The 23,987-nt window shown below is 43.1% G+C and overlaps 1 protein-coding gene across 3 annotated transcripts in view; it reads right to left on the reverse strand.

Moving 5' to 3' along the window:
- Positions 1-3,689: 3,689 nt before the first annotated feature.
- Positions 3,690-23,987, reverse strand: part of NOX1 (NADPH oxidase 1) — a 112,051-nt gene continuing 91,753 nt past the window's right edge. For all 3 annotated transcript variants that reach the window (XM_072123195.1, XM_072123196.1, XM_072123194.1), the window contains exons 10-13: positions 18,660-18,822; positions 18,405-18,551; positions 15,224-15,348; positions 3,690-4,349 (exon numbers count right to left, since the gene is read on the reverse strand). In XM_072123195.1, coding sequence (XP_071979296.1) covers positions 4,223-4,349; positions 15,224-15,348; positions 18,405-18,551; positions 18,660-18,822 — 562 coding nt within the window. In that variant the 3' untranslated portion in view covers positions 3,690-4,222. The remainder of the gene's footprint in view (positions 4,350-15,223; positions 15,349-18,404; positions 18,552-18,659; positions 18,823-23,987) is intronic.

The following is a 23,987-nucleotide window of genomic DNA, read 5'->3' on the forward strand; positions in this document are numbered from 1 at the left end:
CCAAGATAGCAGCACCAAAGCGCCAATAGGATTTAAATGCCTCCGGCAACTCTTCCTGAAATTCATGCTTAATGTTAAGGTTGCTGCCTTTCAAGGTAGCAAACAGAGGCATTGTTTTATTTGTCCTATCCTGGAAAACATATTTTCATGTTTCCCAGAATCCCCTAGCAGAGCAAAAAAAATTCTATAAGTCTCTGCATGCCTTCATCACATTGACTTTTAAAGGATTTATTTGTAAATTATTGTAGAAAATAAGTATTTGGTCAATAACAAAAGTTCAATACTTTGTTTTATATCCTTGGAAATGACAGAGGCCAAAAGTTTTCTGTAAGTCTTGTGGGGATTTGGCCCAGTAGAGACCGTGGTAGCGGGGTGCTGGGATGCAGTTCAAGACAGGGACACCAGGGTACAGTCCAAACAGGTCTCGCCTGCGTTTATTGCAGCAAAATAAAACCAGCCTTTACATTCAGGTATTTGAATAAACAAAAGAAAACCTACCCGTCAGGGTGCTAACTATACAAATAGTCCACTAGCTCACACTAAACAAAGATCACGTGGCTGCTCCAGACACACAGGTCAGAGCTGTGTCCTCTCAGCCTCCTTCCACAGAGAGACAACCCACTCAACTCTGCTGAGTCATTTTATCCAGGCTAATTAGGCTGTTCCCATCACCTGTGTCCAAGGTGCTGGACAAACCCACCTCAGCACTAAGGCCTTGCATAGAAGCAAAACCTAGGGGAAACATACCGCCCATCCACAGTTAACCCCTTCAGTGTCTCACAGTCTTCATAAGGTTGGCACACACTGTTGCTGGTATGTTTGCCAAGCAAGGATGTTTTGGGGTGGTTGCTGGGCAATACAGACTTTCAACTCCCACCAAAGGTTTTCTATGGGATTGAGATCTGGAAACTGGCTAGGCTTCTTATGAAGCCAATCCTTCGTTGCCCCGGAGGTGAACTTTGAATCATTGTCATGATGAAAGACCCAGCCACATTTCATCTTCAATGCCCTTTCTGATGGAAGAAGGTTTGCACTCAAAATCTCATGATTTAAATATCTGAGGTCATAGTCTTCAGGGAAAGCCAAAAGTCATTGGCCCAGATTTTTTAAACAATCTGTACCTGTTTTCTGGTGCAGTTTGCACATAAATACATGTCCAAACAGCTTGTACATATATCTATTAAACGCTAGTTTTGTTGTCGCGGCTGCACTGTGTCCATTGCAACACAAAAAAGTGCACCTAAAGGGGCATTCCAGAAGCATCGTACCTGGGCAAAAGGAAAAAAGAAGTAAATTGTTGCTCAGTGGTTCATGGTGTTGTTTTGAGATGAAAGTAAATTTTGCATTTCATTTGGAAAATTAAGGTTCCAGAGTTTAGAGGAAGAGTGGAGATGCACAATCCAAGCTGTAAACGGATGCAAAACGATGCAAATTTACAGTGAAAAACAATGTTAAGGCTACATGCACACTGACTTATACCCGCACGGCTACGGGATGACCCCTCCCCTCTCCATAGCGATGCCTTAGGTATGGCACTGTAACACGGGGAACGATAGGACATGTCCTATCTTTTCCCTAATGTATGGAGCAGTACGGCGCCACACATATGCAGCACCATATTGCTCTGTGCGACCATTGCAGTCTATGGGGGAGGTATGTAAGGCCACAATCTTGCGGCCTTACAAATGTCCCCCATACAGTAATGTGAATGGGGCCTAAGGTTTTTTTTTTTTTTGACCAGGAATCAGCTCAGTCAGGGGCATTTAGCCTGACATTTACTGACTGGAATCTTACTAAATCTCATCAACACAATACCAAAGAACAAAAACAGCAGAAACTGACCTGTGCAAATTTTATCTTTCAATTAGTGTTTTCAGCGAGTTTTGCAATAGCACAATACAATAAATAAACCAAAAAAAAATCTTTTATAATTAAGAGATTCATATTACAGATCAGTTTCTACTGTGATTTTTTTGTTGGGCAGAAGTGCTCTGGACAGTGTTACCAGAGCTCTTCTGGGCTCCTGCTTTGCTGCAGGACTCCTCTCACGCCCTCTGTCTCCTCTAGTGCTTCCCCCTTTATACTAATGTCAGCGCTCTTGCTTGAAATCTTGTACATTCACTATTCTATCTTTTTCTATACTCAATGCAGCTGGAAGTGTTTTCAGACCTTACAAGAGCAGTCACTGCTGATATGCTGACGCCATCTCCAATGCCACTTCTGGGTTAGCTTGAGTTTTTTGCAACCACATTTAAAAATAGTAAGGCAAACTGCCTTAATATCGTGCAGTGGGTGACACATTCACATTCATTCCGGCACGCCACTGCCTGTGCAGAGTATAGTGCAACCACAAGACAATACTAGCACAGACATTACATAAATACATGTGCAACTAGTTTGCACTTGTACTTATTTGCAGTCTAAGTAACGTATTTACAGTCTTAGTAAATGTGTCCCATTGTCTTTCTCTCAATGAACAAATTAAAGAAAGTGTATGGCTGTGTGTGGTCTGGAAAACATGGTCTATGCCAGTGATGGCGAACCTTTTAGAGAACGGATGCCCAAACTACAACCAAAACGCACTTATTTATTGCAAAGTGCCAGCACGGCAATTTAATTAGTAATTTATTGCTACCTGTTCTACCACAACTTTCAATTATATCAGCCTCTTGAGGACAACAAAACAGAAAGAAGAAGGGCAAATTTGGACTAATGTTGTAGCATCTTGCTATGGTCCCCCTGTACAGGAACAAATTTTGGGCCTAGAGGAGCTCTAAAGATAATCCTCCTGTCATAAATTATGGGTTATGAGTTCCCTTCTTATGATAGGAGAGTCACCTTTGCCCTATAAGATAACGTAATTAAGGACATATACCATAGGGCAGTGATGGCGAACCTTTTTACGGCCAAGTGCCCAAACTACAACCCAAAACCCCCCTTATTTATCGTGAGGTGCCAACCAAAAATTAAAGCAGTAACTTATTGCTTCCTGTTCAACAACTATCAATCATATTGGCCTCCTGAGGACAGAAACAGGGTAGAAAGATGGAAAATTTTCATAATTTCATCTTCTTTCCAGTGTCCCTCTGTACACAGAGAATCATGGGGCCAGCAGGGGATCCTCCAAAGATAATTCGGCCCTGTCTACTCATTCTCCTTCTTCCTACAGTCCCAAGTAGCGAAGTCAGTATCAAAATTTGACTGAAAGCAGCATCTTTTAAGTTGCTTGGAACTGCTGGAAGATTCTTTGAGTCCTGTCTTGTAGCCTGGGTGCCCACAAAAAGGGCTCTGAGTGCTGTGCCGTGCCATAGGTTCACCACCACAGGTCTAGGGGGTATGGGATGTTTACAATTAGGGCTGGAATGTAAAACACCTTGGTGAACTACTGCCTGTCTCTGCTAGAAATCTGCTAGAAATTCAGCATTCCATTGAAAAGCAGTTTAGGAAGAGCCACTGTAAATGGAGAAAGTGGCAAGTTCTGTAATAAAATATGAGTTTTGCATATTTTTTTAAAACTTTATTTATTTATTTTAATAAAAAGTTTGAAAACCATTTAAAACATTTATGTCAATATCAGATATGTATGTTATTTTTCGTGTATTTTCAGTTTCACCCTGTGATTCAATATGATCTTTCATTGTTTACCCCAGACGCACATTTTTGCTGCATTTACAAACGTAGGCAACTGATCTTGAAAATCCTTTTATTAGAAAAAGAATAACTATACCGCTCTAAATCTCTATTTGTATCATTAATAAACCTTATACTGTATGTGACAGACCTTTGCTTATTTAAAGGAAAAAGCATACAAAATGATTCTGTAAATTTCTCATAGGTCTCTGTTGAATAAACATCTATTACTAATAAATAAAAAATCATGGAATGCTCTTTAACTTTGGGATCCTGCCAAAGACTTCTACAAATAGAAGGGAGAAAGCTAATTCTAGAAAAAAATACTTTAGTCTTATTTGGCTTTATCATGCTTTAAATGTTTGTGTACGCTTCTATAAGAAACAACCTTTCTCAGTACAAACTGCGATGAGTGTCTCTAGTGTTGTAACAGGAAACACTACTCATCATAAACTGAAAATAATTACATTACACAAGCTCTCTACAGCTTGGTAATTGACCAATAATATTGATATGCATTGTCGTCCTTGATAGGAGGTCACTGCTGTGATGTGAACACTTCCTTATCTTCATCTGTTTACTGGAAGACACCTCAGAAATTCTCCTTGTTAAAGTAGAACTGTACTTTCCTGGGGTCCATACTAGAGTACTGGTGGCAGCATTGTTGAAGGGTTTTACCAAGTGCTTGAGGTCCACAAAGAAAGACACCTACAGTAGACCTGTAAAATACAAATAATTAATTTAGGCTTAAAACAATAGCCAACATAGAGCCCTTTTGAGAACATATTTTTGTCACATAGTATACAAAAGCATAGATTACAAAATCCAAAATAATAATCAGCCAAATGCTAAAGATGCTGGTCTCCTAAGTATGTGCTCAGTGATCTTATTTCACATATTATTTAGTAACCTCCTTTATTTCAACATTACCGACTGAGTTTATTATCAGACACGTGTAAATTTATGTAAAGTATTAGCAAATTAGAAGACACAATTAGTATAGTAATAATAAAAATACAGAAAGCCACAAGCAAAATGAACACATTGTGGATTATTTATAATTAGGCCCAGTCCTTGGGTCTGTTCTATGTCGATCTTTGATCGGCTTTCCATTAGATTCATGAAAGTGGCTTTGACCCTTTAATAAATCCTTTAATAAATATTCTTATGCTGTAACTGGGAATTTTTCTAAAAAGCCCTGCAAAAATTGGAAAATGCATAAAAAGCTAGCATATACACCTGCAATGGACTGTAACTATTCGACTTTTTAAGGGACTGTTCACTAAAGTCCCAAGTCATGAATGTTTTTGCAGGGTGTTGCACTAACAGTAGTTCTATGTTTACGCCAGATTAATGAAGTGGTATAAAATACAGGCAGTTCCCAGGTTACATACAAGATAGGGTCCGTAGGTTTGTTCTTAAGTTGAATTTGTATGTAGGTCAAAACTGTATATTTTATAATGGTGGATCCGGACCAAAAAAATATTTTTGCCCCAGTGACAATTGGAATTTCAAAATTTTTTGCTGTAATTGGATCAAGGATTATCAATAAAGCTTCATTACAGACACCTTACAGCTGATCATTGTAGTCTGAAACTTTAGTAAAGTCACAGGGGTCAGAGGGGTCCGTCTTTAACTATGGGTCGTCTGTAAGTCAGGTGTCCTTCAGTAAGTCCCAGAAAAAAATGTCAATGCGACTTTTTTTACATCAAAAAATCCTGACATAACCAACCATAAATAACCCCCATTAAGTCCAGACACTTTGAGGTGGCGTATGTTTGTATGTTATTTATGGATTTGGGAAAATTGATATAATCCAAAAGGAAAATCAGTTCACCACTGAGTGATGTAAATCGGGCTTATTGTTCTGTATAGGTCTGTAGAATCTGTTCTCAGCAGCACTGTATAATATACACTCACTGGCCACTTTATTAGGTACACCATGCTAGTAACGGGTTGGACCCCCTTTTGCGATCAGAACTGCCTCAATTCTTCGTGGCATAGATTCAACAAGGTGCTGTAAGCATTCCTCAGAGATTTTGGTCCATATTGACATGATGGCATCACACAGTTGCCGCAGATTTGTCGGCTGCACATCCATGATGCGAATCTCCCGTTCCACCACATCCCAAAGATGCTCTATTGGATTGAGATCTGGTGACTGTGGACGCCATTTGAGTACAGTGAACTCATTGTCATGTTCAAGAAACCAGTCTGAGATGATTCCAGCTTTATGACATGGCGCATTATCCTGCTGAAAGTAGCCATCAGATGTTGGGTACATTGTGGTCATAAAGGGATGGACATGGTCAGCAACAATACTCAGGTAGGCTGTGGCATTGCAACGATGCTCAATTGGTACCAAGGGGCCCAAAGAGTGCCAAGAAAATATTCCCCACACCATGACACCACCACCACCAGCCTGAACTGTTGATACAAGGCAGGATGGATCCATGCTTTCATGTTGTTGACGCCAAATTCTGACCCCACCATCCGAATGTCGCAGCAGAAATCGAGACTCATCAGACCAGGCAACATTTTTCCAATCTTCTACTGTCCAATTTCGATGAGCTTGAGCAAATTGTAGCCTCAGTTTCCTGTTCTTAGCTGAAAGGAGTGGCACCCGGTGTGGTCTTCTGCTGCTGTAGCCCATCTGCCTCAAAGTTCGACGTACTGTGCGTTCAGAGATGCTCTTCTGCCTACCTTGGTTGTAACGGGTGGCGATTTGTGTCACTGTTGCCTTTCTATCAGCTCGAACCAGTCTGCCCATTCTCCTCTGACCTCTGGCATCAACAAGGCATTTCTGCCCACAGAACTGCCGCTCACTGGATGTTTTTTCTTTTTCGGACCATTCTCTGTAAACCCTAGAGATGGTTGTACGTGAAAATCCCAGTAGATCAGCAGTTTCTGAAATACTCAGACCAGCCCTTCTGGCACCAACAACCATGCCACGTTCAAAGGCACTCAAATCACCTTTCTTCCCCATACTGATGCTCGGTTTGAACTGCAGGAGATTGTCTTGACCATGTCTACATGCCTAAATGCACTGAGTTGCCGCCATGTGATTGGCTGATTAGAAATTAAGTGTTAACGAGCAGTTGGACAGGTGTACCTAATAAAGTGGCCGGTGAGTGTACATCATAGCTGCTAGAGAACATCTTCTTTTGTACTTGGTAAGCAGTGAAAAGGTTGCAGCCCATACAAATGCTATGTTTTCTGCAGATAGCTGATTGATAGGGGTGCCAACCAGTATTGGATTATAACATAGGCAGTTGGGGCATTAGCCTGGGGCCCAGGCCTTCAAGGGGGTCCATGGCCACCCAAACCCCCGACCAAATTTTATACTGAGAAGGGCCTTCACCCATGAAATCCTTGTACATCTGTTCCTGCTTTCAATACTCATGTACAAAAGAGCCATTTCAGGACCTTTTTGGGCTATAATAGTCATATAGGGCACATGTCAGCCTTAATCCGACCGTCAAATGATCTCATATTGATCTGATAATTTATAAGGGAAAACCCCTTGAAGTAATGAACGAGCCAATCTAGCAGGGTATATCTGCAACCACAGTGGATTCACTTACAGCAGATTTGTTTCTATATGGATTTACTTGGGTGGTTTGCATGTGGATTTCTCAAAGCCTCATTAAGATAATTGGGATAGCTGCAGCAAAATTCCCAAATAAGTGTGTTAAATGTAAATGTATTGCTGAAAGTAACAAATTAAATCCCATTTTTACTTGTACCATTGCCCTTAAACTGTATGACTTGGGTGAAAAGTTTTGTATATCCTTCCTAAAGCTTCTCACAGTAGTTGATAGAAATTTTGGCCCATTCCTCCTGACAGAACTGATGCAACTGAACCATATTTGTACACCGCCTTGTTCATGCATTCTTTACAGCTCAAGGCTTTGTGATGAGCACACTGACTGTGTTATCCTTATCCTGTGTTGTAATGTGTGTATGAGTGTTGGGGAATAATATTAGGTATTTTACAAATATGCATTGATTAAAAGTCCTGCACCATTTTCTTGAGATGTAAAGTGAAGTCTTTTAACTCATCAGCCAGACATTCCTGTCCATAAAATGGCTGCATATGGAGGGTCATGTGATCTCTAACTGTCCATGGGCAATCACCCATCCACATTTCTGTAAAGGGGGTACTGCTGGACATTTCTATAAAGAGGGCTACTGTAGGACATTTCTATAAAGGGGGGCACTGCCTGATATTTTTTGAAAGGGGGCACTACAAGATATTTAATTTTAAAGGGTGGCTCTGCTGGAAGTTTTATTGACAAGGGAAGGCTGCTACTGGACATTTTATTAAAGAGTACTTGCTGCCTTTTTCACCCTAGGCTTAAACCCGAGTCAATAAGTTTTCCCAGTTTCTTGTGGCAAAAATAGGCACCTCGGCTTATACTGGGGTTGGCTTATACTCAAGTATATATGGTATATGTGTCTTTTTATATACTTTATATTTTTTTTTTAAAAGTATTTATTTTTGCAGTTTTGAATTTTTATACAAACATAATAAACAAAACCAGAAATCAAGATTGTCTGTCACATATTTCCTTCCCCCCAATACAGGATTATTATATAACAGCCATGGTAACAGTCAGGATCTTACTGCGTTTCAAAACTACCTGAGGGATATTACATAGTAGATAACAGCAGGATACTGCAGCCAGACATCTTGATACAACACAAATAACTATTGACACAGGGACAATCAGTCACACACACACACACACACCAGCACGCTCAGTCTCCTTCATCATGGAGAGGAATATAAATCACATGTGATTATAAGGCAGTATGGGGAGTCGCGCACCATCTGGACCAGATGCGGTCAAACTTCTGGGGACACTTCCTGTTGGTATACAGGGACCGGTAGTGGGGAATGACACTATTAATGAGTAGTATCCATCTTTTTAATGGAGGGGGCTCCTGGTCCTTCCAGGTCATCACCACCACTTTTCGGGCGTAGTATAGGACAAACCTAAAAAAAATTTTGTCATAGTGGCCATTGACAACTTCGTTTATGATACCGAGGAGACACACAGAGGGAGATAGTAAGCGTGGGAAATCAAAGTGTAAATTAAGGAACTCCAGCACTTCGGACCAGAAGACATGGACCCTAGGGCAGGACCAGACACAATGCAGGAAGGATCCGACTTCAGCCTGACAGCGAAAGCAAAGATCATTAGGCATTGCTCCCATGCGAAATAGTCTAGCAGGGGTGAAGTAAACTCGATGGAGGAATTTAGATTGGATCAGGAAGTCCCTCGCACTCACAACAGATGTGAAGTAGGACAGTTCGACCTCCCTCCAGTCATCATCTGACAGGTCAGGGATATCCTGTCTCCAGCGTTCACGGGCTCTATCAAACGGTCTGGACTTTTGCTCTTGTAGGAGAGCATAGCACTGAGTGAGTGGCTTAGGGAGGTCCGGGGTACTCATCAGAGTCTCTAGTTTGGAGAATTTCACTGTCAGGCTGAAGGAGCCGAATTGGGCTTTGAATGCGTGTCGCAGTTGCGTGTAATGGAAGCTGGCCGTATTGGGTACCGCATGTCTCTCCCTTATCTCGTTAAAGCTGAGTAATTCTGTTTCCGGGGATAAGAGCTGGCCTACAAATTTCACCCCCGCTGCCCCCCACATTGTCCAGCCTGGGAGGGAGAGGAAGTGAGAGAGCCACGGATTGAGCCACAATGGAGTCCTAGGCGAGAGAGGGGGAGAGCTGCTCGGTTCTACCAGGGATTGTGCCCTACGCCAGCACACCGCTACCGTACGTAGGGGAAGTGGGGTATCAGATGGGGACTTGTATCTGTACAGCAGGTTTGTAAGGGCCTCATAGGAACCCACCAGGGCACCAGCCAATGCAGTAGCTGCATTACCCATGTCTATATCTATCCACCACTGGGCATATACTAGCTGGGAAGCCAGGTAATAAAGATACAGATCCGGGGCAGCCAGTCCACCCCTAGACTTGGGAGCCTGAAGCAGCGCTAGACTGAATCGCGGGGCGCTACTCTGCCAGTAGAAGGACCTGAGAATGCCGTCCAAGCGTTTAAACAGGCTCTTAGGAAGTAGTATAGGGCAGGCATGGAAAAGGTATAGAAATTTTGGGAGAAAAATCATTTTAAATATATTAATACGCCCGTACAAAGACAAGGGGAGAGTGGACCAGGCTTTTAGGCGCGATTCCGTTGCAGCTATCAGGGGTGTAATGTTTAACTCCGTAAATGCCTGGACCTTGCGTGACACCTGGACTCCCAGATATTTAAAGGTGGACACCACCCGGACTGGGACGGGGAGGGAGTGTACCCCTACATCAGATAAGGGAAAGAGGGCCGATTTGTCCCAGTTAACCCGAAGGCCTGAGAACCCCCCATAACGTTCTATCAGGGCCAGAAGGGATTCCAGAGAGGGGCCCACATCCCCAAGATATACAAGTGTATCATCAGCATAGAGAGATACCTTTTCAATAATAGTACCTCTAGTTATGCCCTTAATGCCCTCAGAGTGGCGGATCGCCACAGCAAGGGGCTCAATGGCGAGTGCGAAGAGGAGGGGAGATAGTGGGCAACCCTGTCTAGTGCCCCTAGCCATAGAGAGAGTAGGTGAGATGTTAAGATTAGTCCGCACCCTAGCCTTGGGATCGTTATACAGTAGCTTAACCAATGCTGTAAATCGAGGGCCAAAACCCATTCTAGGCAAAAGGGTCCACAAATAGGGCCACTCCACAGAATCAAACGCCTTACAATTGTCTAAGGATAATATAAACCCTGGGTCTGGAGACCGCTCTGCCTCTGCAATGTTCAGGTGTAATCTTTGTATATTTATGTCAGTTCCCCTCCCAGGCATAAAGCCTGTCTGGTCCGGGTGAACCAATGATAGTATTACTTTGTTAAGCCTTGTTGCCAGAATTTTTGCTAGTATTTTAACATCTGAGTTTAGGAGGGAAATTGGGCGGTATGAGTCAGGAAGCAGGGGATCCTTGCCAGGCTTAGGAAGAACTACAATAAGGGCCTCTCGCATGGAGTCGGGGAGGGAACCACTATCAAGCGCATCGGAGTACAGGCTGAGGAGAAGGGGGACCAGAGTCTCACAGTTATCCCTATACCACTCACCTCCCAGCCCATCAAGTCCAGGTGTCTTACCGGGGGGCAACGATTGGATGGCCAGTTCCACCTCCTCTGCCGAGAGCGGAGCATCAAGCTCCGATGACTGTGCCTGTGTGAGCCTCCAAAGTGGAAGACTGTCAAGGAATCCGGAGATCTCGACGGAAGAGGCGGACAATCTGGAGCTGTAAAGAGAAGAATAGTATTCATGAAATACCATGTTAATGGCCCGGGGTTCTGTGATCAATGCTCCGTTACCATCAATAATAGAGGGAACGGAAGCACAGGGGCGTTCAGCCCGCGATAAATACGCGAGCAGCTTCCCGTTTTTATCTCCAAATTCAAAGATGGACGCTTCCCTGGCTAGCAGGCGTTTGCTGGTGCGCTCCTTCACTACAGCTAGATGGTTCCTCTGCGCCTGAGCCCAAGTCTTTTTATTCCCCGGAGTAGGTTTCTCTAGATAATCCTTTTCTGCAGTCACCAGTACAGCCGTCAGCCTTTCCTCCTGGGCATTTAAGGACTTCCTATGGCCAGCTACCCCCGACATGAATGCCCCCCGCACCGAGGACTTGTACGAGTCCCAGACTAGAAGAGGATCAGGATGGGTTGAGTGTACATCCCAGAACTCGCTGTGCGCAGCCCCAACAGTACTCTGGACCGCTGGGGACAGGAGCCAAGCCGGGTGCAGGCGCCATAAGCGGGAGTCGCTGGGGGGGCCTATAAGGAGACTAATGAACAAGGCGGAGTGGTCTGACGCACTGCGCGGGCAATAGGATATCTGGTCAACGTGCTGCATCATATCAGGGGAGACAAAGGCCAGATCAATCCGAGAGAAGCTCTTATGAACAGAGGAATAAAATGAATATTCTCTCTCTTGAGGGTGTTTACTACGCCAAACATCGGCGAGGTCTAGAGAGGTGAGCCACTCGTTCAGACGGGCCGAGCCTGTGTCAAGACCACTTGTACGATCCAAGGAGGGGTTAGGGACTGCATTGAAGTCACCAATACAGAGTAACGGGCTTGGAGGCATAGCAGCCAGCTTACTGGATATTAGATGCAATACTGCTGGATCAAAGGGAGGTGGGACATAAATAGACGCAATAGTAAAGGTAAAGCCCCACAAGGCACAATGTATGACTACATAACGGCCAAAGTGATCCGGTGCTACCTGTATGACCTCTATGGGAAGCGCTTTGGATATGAGTATGGATACTCCCCTGGCGTAGACAGAGTAGGAGGAATGGTAACCTCTAGCCACCCAGGCCCGCTTCAGGGAGAGGACCTTCTGACCCGTAAGGTGTGTCTCTTGGATACATACAATATGGGGGGCCTGACGCTTAATGACATCTAACATCAGAGCCCTCTTGAATTTGGAGTTAAGTCCCCTCACATTCCAGCTCATTACCTTAAGTGAAGACATCTTAGCGGAAGGGAAAGGGGTGTGGGGAAGGAGACGTGCGCAACCAAGCATTCATCCTTTCATACCACAAAGACATAGACAGACAGACAACAGTGAGCATAACAAATATAACAGAACTAAACTAACAATCCCAAGAATACAAACCCCCTGTCTAACACCCTAACAGCAGTAGTGTAGACCTATACCCACTAACAATCAAAGAGTAGAACAGTGGTCCCTAACTCAAGACAAACCTACACCATTTGTCCCGGGACCTTCAACCCTTAATGAATAGATGATCAGGAGGTTATTAGGCAGCCATATTTAGAGAGAACCAAGAGGAAATAGGGGAGGGGGGGGGGAAGGAGGAAGACGCAAGGAGGTAATGGTAGGGGGAGGTAATGGTAGGGGGAGGTGGGAAGGGGGGGGAGGGAGGGAGAGAATGGAGTGCCATAAATGGCGCACGGTCAAGATGACCAAGAAGAAAGCGCAAATCAATCACAGGGTACATTTGTGAGGCACGTAAAGTGTAAACAAATATTAGAATACTGTAACAGTGATTTGGGACCCCTGGATAACCACTCAGGACCAAGTCCAGCACAGTCCCTGCACATCAGACAAAAGGATATGTGAGTCCAGTCACTCAGGAGGTGCGGGCCTTGCAGCTGGAGCCCGTGGAGCTGCATCAGCCCAGTGAAGTGCTTCGGTTGGGCAAGTGAAGAATCGAGTCTTCTGACCATCCACTATTCGGAGCTTGGCAGGGTACATCATGGAGTATTTATACCCCTTGTCACGGAGACGGGCACGGACCTCGGTGAATTGTGCTCGCTGTTTCCTGACGGATGCAGAGAAATCAGGGTAGAAGGACACTCTGCTGTTGGCATAGAGAATTTCTCCCTTGGTACGGACAGCCCTGAGGATAGAGTCCCTGTCCCTAAAGTGCAGCAGCCGGGCCAGGAAGGGTCTTGGATTGCCCCCTGGGGGGCCAGGGCGGAATGGCACACGATGGGCCCTTTCTACTGTGAAGAACGGGGAGAAGGTATCTGCAGGAAGCATATTTTTGAGCCAATTTTCAAAAAAGGATACCGGGTCAGTCCCCTCCACTTTTTCGGGGAGGCCAACCACTCTGACGTTGTTCCGTCGCAGGCGGTTTTCGAGATCATCAGCTCTGTCGATGGAAGCAGACATTTGGCGCTGAAGCTCTCTTATCTGTGTCGGCATAGGCCTCTGGACATCCTCCACTTCAGATATTCTGCGTTCAGTTTCTGTTATTCGCTCTTTGGCTTTGTGAACATCGTGTCTTAAAAGAACAAAGTCCTGTCGCAGCTCATCCACCTTGGTAACCAGTTTGGATTGGCACCCATTAATGGCCGCCAGCACCTCTGCAAATTTGCGGTCCAGTTCAGTGGCCACGTCAGGCGGATCAGCGCCCTCTTCATAACTTACAAGCTGCGGCGGGCTCTGGGAGCCTTCAAAGAGGGAGGGAGAGGAGTTTGGGGACCCCTGAGGAGAGCAGGGCTGTGTGCGGGAGAATCTCCCCAACTTTTTGGCAGCGTTTGACTGAATCTGTGCAAGAACGGCTTGTGATGTGGAGCATTCCTGCGCATCCAGGGGTTCCAGGGACATGAATGGAGGATCTTCATGGATGGATTCATCATCCGATGGAGGCGCAGACACCCCGGACGCTGCTTTTTGCAATTTAGCCGTCCTCCTCCGGTTACCCATGGCGTCTGGACAGGGGGGCCAGTGATAAACAATCAAGGAGCCTAGCGTCCAGTAATTAGCAGAGATACAGTCTAAACCCACGTGGAGTATTGCAGCGGCACTGCAAGGGTTAATATAGAACAAAACCCAGGAGCAGGGGATCACTGGGAGTATGGTGGGCTGCACAGCTTGGGGTCCCCAGGTGAGAGGAGGGCAGCAGCAGGGGAATTACTTCCCTACCTTATTCCTGGCTGCAGTCCGGCAGTGACAGGGTTAACCCTGCGCGCCTAGGCCTCAGGCAGCGCAGGGGAGTCCAGCAAGATGGCGCCTCCGGCCGGATACAGGGCTGGCTGGAGCGCTGCCACGATCCCCTGACAGGGCAGGTCAGCAGCACAGCGGGTCGGCGGCACAGCACGGGGGGGGGGGTTCCCTCCCCCGGTATTCAACACCTCTCCGGTGTACAGCCGCGATATCGGGCGGCTATGGTCCCGCCGCCGCGCGGGACACGTGGGAGGCCGCAGGAGCTGAAGTGCTGGAGGGGACCGCACGGAGCCGGTGACCGCCGCGATACCGCCACCGGAGTATGGGGGCAAGTACCCGCGGCACCGGGGAGCAGACTGGAGGGGGTACAGGTAAGGATGGCTGCCTGGGAAGGGTGATAGGGTGCCAGGTCCCGGGAGCTCCGCGGTGCACGTCCTCCTAGGTCGGCATCAGGCCACGCCCCCCCTTATATACTTTATATAAACTTCTGGTTTCAAATATATGTTCTGTGTGTACGCAAGGAAATGCTTATGAACATGTCTTGAACATTCCTTTTAACCCAGCATACATGAGAATATTGTCCTTTTGGGGTCCACAATATGTTGTAAATGGGAAGTGCAAAATAGTACTGTTTTCTTAATGAGCAAAACTGTCGTCAGGATTTCACATTTTCACTGAATAGCCTTTTTAATACTAAATCCCAATTTGCTTTTATAATTAACAGAGATTTGCTTGCAGCACAGTGCCGGATATCTGCATGAGGGAGGGGGGGGGGGGGTGGAGCAGGAGAGAGGGAGGGCTGTGTACACATTATGATGATACAGAGACTCTGTCGCCTCCATGACAGGGGCCATGTATATTTTTATCAACTTTTATAAAAGTGAGTGGAACCAGTAATGTTAATTATAAAATCAGACTGGGAATTAATATTAAAAGGCCTATGGGAACTTGTTATTATGTGAAAATGTGAAATCTCAGAAGGTTCTCACCTAGTGGAACTCAACAACTACATTTTGTCAAGGGTCTGTAGGGTTTTGAGTTAATTTGTCATATATAAATATATACATATGTATGTGCACTGTTATTGATTTCTCATTGTTCTACAAACCTTGGATGTGCTTCTGCCACCTTTGAAAATTCATTCTCCCAAATTGGTCGCCCATAGCTGGTTTTCTGTTTTAAACCTGTAACTGCATCCGTTGGTACATCAAAGTTTATAATGGCATGACCAGCCTGTGGAGATAAATAACATACCTAAATCCCTGATTCAGACAAAAGTCATTGAGCTTAATTGATAGCAAAGAATGACTCTGAGAATGCACCAACAGTTTTTGCATTCTGTATGTACTGTCTAAGCAAACTATTTGAGTGTAATACAGCAATGTAAAAACTGCATTACTAAAAGGATTTGCTCTCGAGGTCACTGTCTAAGTATTCCTCTGTATATCAACCTCTAATTCCCGTATGGGAATCTAGACTTAAAAGGCTTTTCCAATTAAAGGAAATTCTCAAATTTCAATCCCCTAGTGATGTTTACACAATAACGATAATTTTTACACAATTTTATCACTTCCTAGGCCGGTGAGTGTAAAATTCCAGTGTGGGCGAGGACTCTCTAAGCAGACACATCGAGATCCTTCTAGTGCAGAGAGAAGCTGTGTGCTGACAATGTGCTTAGATTATCATGCTACAGGTTTATAAACACTTTCATTTAGCTTCTGAACATTCACTAGTATCTGACACAGAAAAAAAGAGAGATTAGACAGATCAGAGATGAGAGATCATGAGGTCCATGAGATGCATATAACATCCAATTACATTAAAAGCTCTGCTATCTCAACCATAACATACACTGTCAGCTCTGCTGTCCCTCCCTCCCCTGGATAAAGACCTTATCTGTCTATATTGTGTAGAGTAAGTCTCCTTGCGTTGCAAGGGCAACCAAAATTGTATACACCAGGACTGATAGAGAAAGGTTGGAGTTATATCTGTGAAATGCTGTATTTTTGTTAAAAACAGTGAATTGGAAAATGTGTTATTTTGCTATCCTGAGTATATTTAAAGAGAACCCATCAGGCAAAATAACCCCCTAAACTAAATATATTATCATAAACTGCCTTTAGAAAGCATTGCCTCTATCCCTTCATTGTCCCTCTACATGCCTGTAAACTTAAGCAATGAGGTTCTAAAGCTGTATGCAAATGACCTGAGAGAGGTCCAATGAATCATCATCATATTCAAGCTGTCCAGCTTATTTGTGAGTGGGAGGCACAGCCACACCCCCGATGTAATGGCTCCTCCATGTGCTTCCTGGTGCGGGTGGCCATGCCCCCTGCAGCCTGTGTGTGTGTATGTGAAAGATACTACAGCTCCAGGCAGCCATGTTATAGGAGAACATGTAAGGTACTTGTGTAGCTGATGTCAGTCTCTCTCATTTGTATGTGAGGATAAGGATGTCAGCATATAAAGCACAGACACTAGCAATGCTTTACTATACATTACACACAGACCCGAGCAGGGTGAGGAGAGGGGAGGGGTAACGGGGGCGACATCACTGCCTCTGACCATGTGACCAGCCTAATTTACATAATAAAGAAAGGATGGATTTACAATGATTAATGTATGAATTGACAAGATAAAAACTGGGATGGAATCCTTGTGAGCTGCTCCAACAGATAGTGGTGACAGAAATAGTGACAGGGACCTGCTGACAGGTGTCCTTTAAGAATCTTGTCTTTCTAGGAACACCCCTTTAAGGCATATTCTTATTTTAGTTGTAGCTTATACAGGTCTGTTAAAAGCCTCTAGTGTGTAGTTATAAGGTTAGGGCTGTAGCATAAGTTAGTAATATGGACAGTAGCATGACAGCAGCAACTTCGGAATATTATTGGCCATTGGGGTAAATTCCTGAAATAATCCTAGGTGCAGTGCAACTGGGCGACATAACAGGGTGTATATACTGCCCATTCAAAAAGAAGTCAGTATATGTGTGCATATGGTAGTACTTGGCCTTGACCAACTAGGAAAGGGGCAAGTGCCAGTACAATACCCTCCTCGCTGTTCTTAAAGTGATTGTCCCACAAACAACACTTTCTCAGGATAGGGTACAAGTGTATGGTTGCTTGGGATTTTACTGCTGGAACCCCCAAGAACATGAGAGTAAAATTAGTGATGGCCTAGCATCAGTACAGCGCTTAATTGGTGATTGTTTTGGAAACATATGAGGTCCTCCATTAAAGACATTAAATATCATGTCTATCATATATCTATGGAGGATGCATCATGTTGAATTTCACAGAAAATCTTTTATATTACAATATGCATCATGTGATTAAGATTCCTTTGGGTGTGGATGATAACACTGAAACCGGTTATCCAAAAATTATGGCTTTATATTCTTCGATACCATTTTTCAATACTAGCCTTGATTTTACTTAAAGAGAACCCGTCATGCAAAATAACCCCCCTAAACTAAATATATTTTCATAAACTGCCATTAGAGAGCATTGCCTCTATCCCTTCATTGTCCCTCTACATGCCTGTAAACCTAAGCAATGAGGTCCTAAAGCTGTATGCAAATGACCTGTGAAATGTCCAATGAAGCATTAGCATATTCAAGCTGTCCACTCTATTCATGAGTGGGAGGCACAGCCACACCCCCAGTGCATGACTGACAGCCTGTGTAATGATGTGAGGCTGTATAATGATGTGAGGCTGTGTAATGATGTGCTTCCTGCTGATGGTGGCCACGCCCCCTGCAGCCTGTGTGTGTGTGTGTATAGGAGAGATACAGCTGCTCCAGGCAGCCATGTTACAGCAGAACATGTCAGATTCATGTGTAGCTGATGTCTGTGTCTCTCACCTGTATATTAGGAGGATGCAGCATGTCAGCAGATGCAGCACACACACACTAGCCATGCTTTACTATACATTACACACAGACATGAGCAGGGGGAGGAGATGGGAGGGGTAACAGGAGTGACATCAATGCCTCTGACCATGTGACCATTTACATGATAAAAAATAGATGATTTTACAATGATTAATGTATGAAATAACTAGATAAAGGCTGGGATGGGATCCTTGTGAGCTGCTCCAACAGGTAGTGTTGACAGGACTAGTGACACAGACCTGATGACAGGTGTCCTTTAAGACCCTAGAGCTCTAGCTTAAAGGTATTACCATCAGCTTAATAATGTTGTAAGCAACTATACCAGCTATACATTATTGTACCATGGTTGCATATTTATTTTTAAATAGCATTTAAATAGAGTTAAAATAGCACATACAATGTTGCTATCCCAGCTGGTCAAAAAGAGTCGATAATTAAGAAATCCATCTTTTCCCGAGGTGATCATTTCCTGTTCCAGGGAACGAAGCAAATCAGCAAACCAGGCAAAAGCTCCAGTCTCACGACAGATCCAGTAGAAGTAAATCTGCAGATGGAAAGTATAAATGGTCACTCTTTCTCCTTACCATATTGCAATATCTTATGCCTTGTTCTATAAGTTTAGTTTCTATCAGTGCTTAGTGAAACAACTTACTTTTTGGGTTTTCAAGCGGTGATCTTCATTTTGAAACTTGTACCATATAGATTTTAAGATTGAAGCAAATGGTGTAACACCGATACCAGCACCAACCAGCATGCTGACTTCATACTGAAAAACATCCTCACTGGCTGTTCCAAATGGGCCATCTACTGCAAGACTGTTAAAAATGCAAATTGTTCAGTTGATTTTGGAGAATAACATAACTAACATTGAATATAATAAGGGGTATTCCCATTTCAACAAATTAATGTTAATGTTTTTTATGGTAAAAAGTGATACCATTTTCCAATATACTTTCTGTATCAATTCCTGATGGTTTTCTAGATCTCTGATTGCTGTCATTCTATAGAAAGCTTCTATGTTCACTTCCAGATGTTTACTTCCACATGTGTGCAGCTCGTTTGTATCAAAGAGTACTAAGAGCTTTGTGTTATAACGAACCATGCACCTGTGTGACCATGGTCAGATTTCTGTCCACTGGAAGTAAACATAGAAGCTTTCTATAAAATGACAGCAAGCAGAGATCTAGAAAACAGTCAGGAATTGATATAAAAAGTATATTGGAAAATTGTACAACTTTTTATAATGCAAACACTAACATTAATTTGTTGTAATGGGAATACCCCTTTAATATATATAAAGGTTCTGTGTTGCACTCCTGTTATAGAGAGGACTGTGTGAGAATTGTGTATATGTTGAAAAACAAAGTGTGAAGCTGTTTATGGGCCACATGTATCACTCGTTTTTTCTGTTATTTTTTGCACCTTTTCATACGGGCGCACTGTTTTTGAGCCATTTTTCCGATTAAACCCCAAACTAGCCATGCAGCAAAAATAACCAGCTTTCCCTCATTTATCCTAGCAATCCAGATGTTTTGCTGCGCCTAATGATATTCATCACTTGCAACTTTTTCATTTAGGCGCAAAAACGGGTGCAAAAACACTCCAGCCCGAAGGTGGCGTAAACTGAGAAGTGATACTGAGCCCCTTTGCAGAACAGCTAATTTCTAGCAGCAAAGCTCAGACAGACACTGCAGACACTAGAACAGATAATACAGACATTATATACTATGCAGACTCTATTTACAGTTCATCACCTTCTATTTACAAAACATTCTGCAAAATCCTGAGCTCAAAGCAAGAGCTGAGAACTTTGCAGAATGTTGCAGATACTACAGACAAGTGTCCCCCATATAATTGTGCACAGTATCCCCCTCAGACATCAGTGTGTCTGAGGGGGATACTGTGCAGAATTACAGGGGTGCAGCAGGGGGATCAGCACTGGGGGATCCCCTCCAGGAGAAGCTCCTGCTGAAGAGATCACTGGGTGCTGGGTGTCACACACCTGGGTGCTGCTGTGAGTGTTATCTTCATTCTGGGCTGTGGGAGAAGCAGAGAGAAGCTTGTAGCAGGATCACATGTAAGTGCCCAAATCTAACATTGCGCCTTAACTGCGCCAAAATTGTGCCTAAACTGTGTTAAAGTAAAGTGATTAATAAGAGGCAGGAAATTAACTTATCACAGATGGTTGTAGCTTCTGATAATTCTGGCAAAACAGTGCGCCAGAATTTAGGCACAACTACCACACTTAGGCGCACAAAAGTGATAAATGTGGCCCTATGTGTTTATGTGAAGCAGAGCTATGTATTTGTGTTCATACAAGAATGATACATGGAGTAGGTGTAATATTTAATCAGTAAAGAAATATCTAGTCAGAATTAAGTATATTTTTCTTACTTTCGTAAGTTTCAACAGATTTTATTGACAAATTTTCAATAGAAAACAAGAAGGCACAACAGCCCCCTCACAGAGGGAAGATGAAAAGAAAGAAAAGCTGTAAGTATACTGTATATACTCGTGTATAAGCCGAGTTTTTCAGCACAAAAAATGTGCTGAAAAATGTCCCCTCGGCTTATACACGAGTCAATACGAGTAAAAAATAATTAAAAATGGACTGAAAAAATAATAAACTTATATACTCACCCTCCGGTGGCCCGATGCACAGCGCTGCTCCCCCGATGTCATTGCGGCTCCTCTTCTGGCTTCCCGGCTCCCCTTCTTGCTTCAGCGCCCGTCTTCTTTCTTCTTTAACATCGTGCTGGGCGCCGCCATGTTCTTCTCCCGGGCGGTGCCTAGTATGACGTCAGCATACTAGGCGCCGCCCGGGAGAGAACAATGGCGGCGCCCAGCACGATTTTAAAAAAGACAGAAGACCGGCGCTGAAGCAAGAAGAGGAGCCGGGAAGCCAGAAGAGGAGCCGCAATGACATCGGGGGAGCAGCTCTGTGCATTGGGGCCACCGGAGGGTGAGTATATAAGTTTCTTTGTTTTTTATTCTGGGCTGCTGTATACTACTGGGGGCACGCTGTATACTACTGGGGGCAGGCTGGGGTGGCTGTATACTACTGGGGGCAGGCTGTATACTACTGGGGACAGGCTGTATACTACTGGGGGAGGCTGTATACTACTGGGGGCAAGCTGTATATTATAGGGGGCTGGCTATATACTGGGGGGGTCTGTGACCAATGCATTTCCCACCCTCGGCTTATACTCAAGTCAATAGGTTTTCCCAGTTTTTGGGGGGTAAAATTAGGGGTCTCAGCTTATACTCGGGTTGGCTTATACTCGAGTATATACGGTAAGTGTGCCTGCGTATAAAAATGAGCATAAAAATAAGCTTGAACCAGTATGGCAGACATAGGTGTTCTCGAAAATTCTCTTGCAAAGGCAAAAATAAAAATAAAATAGAACTAAAAAAGATTTAGAAAAATTTCAGGGGGCATCACAATAGCAAAAAAGATTACACTGTGCTCAGATAAAGAGCCGGGTACTACAGAATCTGGGGGAATAAATGGCTGAACATATTTTAGCACAAGTGAATCTATTCTACTCTCTATTACTCAGATATTTACAAACCAATAATTTTCCTGCATTTATTTTCAGTAACCAACAATTTTAAAACCATGTTAAAAACATAAAAAAAAGCAAACCATAAGCAAGTAGTAAAAAAACCTCACTACTTGCTTCCGTTTTTGCGTTTTTAAATGTTTTTACCATGTTTTTAACCCCTTCGGAACCCATTTTTCAGATCTGCCCTGTGTCACTATAAGTGCTTACAGCTTTGGAACGCTATGAGATATCCAAGGGATTTTGAGATTGTTTTCTCGTGACACATTGTACTTCAAATTAGTTTAAAAATTTGGATGATATATTTTGTGTTTAGTTATGAAAAAAAACTAAAGCCTAAAAATTCTAAAACTAATTATTTCCAAAGTTCTAAATTCTCTACTTTTGATGCAGATAGTCATAGCACCCAAATAAATTCATAACTTACATTTCCCAAATGTCTGCTTTATGTTGGATGGTTTTTTAAGATTCCACATATTTTAATAGAATGTTATGAGGCTCAGAATTTGGGTGCCATTTTAAAAATTTTTGGAAAAACCACCAAAAATAATATTTAGATGTTTTATAGGGGTTAAAACAAAATGGAGGTGTGGTCTACAAATTGTAAGATTTTTTGACAATACATTCATTTTGGGTGGAAAATTAAACATTTGTAATGGATTAAATGAAAAAAGGCTCCACAAAGTTTGATACCCAATTTCTCCCGAGTACACGGATACCCCATATGTGGTGGTAACATGCTGTATGGGCGCACGGCCGGGCATAGAAGGGAAGGAGGCGCAATCCAGATTAGATTTGCATTGTCACATTGTACAGGCTATAATTTTTTTAGTTTTTTTTGTTGTGGACCTATATGGGCTTATTTTTTTGCCACATGAGATGCACTTTTCTGGTACATAATTTTGGGGCATCTGTAGCTAATTGCTGAGATTTTATTAACTCTTTGTTGGTGGAGGAAATCAAAATCATCAATTTTTGGGAACATTTTTTGTGTTTTTTTTTTGTCCGTTTACCATGCCGTAAAAATAGTACCGTATATTATTTTTATTCTATGAGTCTCCACTATTAAGATTATACCTCATTTATATAGTTTTTTCCCCCATTTTTACTGAATTAAAAATTAATTTGGCAAAAATGTTAGTTTTAGCATCACCGACTTTCATATGCATATCTATTTTATTTCTTGGATTACAAATCTGGTTAAAGGCTTATTTTTTGCGAGAAGGATTGTTCTTTTTAGTGTTCTTATTTTAGAGTGCATAACTTTTTTAAATAACTTTTTAGAGCATTTTTTAAAGGCTAGCAATTAAAAATTATCTTTTTTTCGGAGTGTTTTTGAGGTTGTTTTTTACGTGGTTCATTTTGCAGGCCCAATAATGATTCTGTTTTATTATGCAAATTGTTACAGACGTAGGGAATCCAAATATGTGGAGGTTTTGTATATTTTATTCAATTTTACTGAATAAAAACTCATTTGGAAAAAATTTTGTTCATTTTAGCATCACCATCTTTCCATATGCATAACTTTTTTATTTTTCGGCTGACAAATCTGGTTAGGGGCTTATTTTTGGCGTAAAGAGTTGTTCTTTTTAGGGCTCTTATTTTAGAGTGTGTAACATTTTTAATCACTTTTTAGAGCATTTTTTAAAGGTATTAATTAAAAATGATCTTTTTTTGGAACAATTTTTGCGTTTTTTTCCCCCGGCGTTTACCATGCAGGTCCAGTAATGATTCTGTTTTATTAAACAGATTGTTAGGGATGCAGTAATACCAAATATGTGTTTTTTTTTGTGCGTTTGTGTTTTTTTTTATACTTTATTAAGTGTTTATATTGGAAAGTGTCATTTTAGGGGCTTATATTTTTATGTATTTATTTTTTATTTATTCTAATGCGTTAACTTTAGTGTTTTTACATTTCTTTACTTATACTTACTTGAACTTGAACCAGCGATGCTCTACAATACTTTTTCAATGTAGAGCAGTGTAAACTGTCTGAGCATGCAGGCGCATGCTCAGACAGTTTACAGTCAGACCCGGAAGGGATCTGACTGCCAGGGTGATCGGGCAGCCCCGGAGCACTCAGCAGACTTCGGGGCTGCCCAGAAGAGGATCGGATGCCCGGTAAGCGGCACTGGGGATCCGATCCATAGCAGGAACACCCTTACATGCCGCAGTCATGTAAGGGGTTAACACCCGTGATCGAAGCCGGCTCTGATTGCGGGTGTTAGCGTGCGGTATCATCTGTGATAGACAGCTGAAAGCCGCTGCTTCTGGTGCCGGCTCCATTCGTGAGCCGGTGCCAGAAGCAGGATGTTATACTACGTCCCGTTGCGCTAAGTATCTAGCCGCAGGGATGTATCTAGCCGCAGGGATGTAACCCCAGGTGCGCCTAGGGGTTAAAATTGTTGGTTACTGAA

The sequence above is a fragment of the Engystomops pustulosus genome, chromosome 9 (assembly GCF_040894005.1).
Source record: "Engystomops pustulosus chromosome 9, aEngPut4.maternal, whole genome shotgun sequence".
NCBI lineage: Eukaryota > Metazoa > Chordata > Amphibia > Anura > Leptodactylidae > Engystomops > Engystomops pustulosus.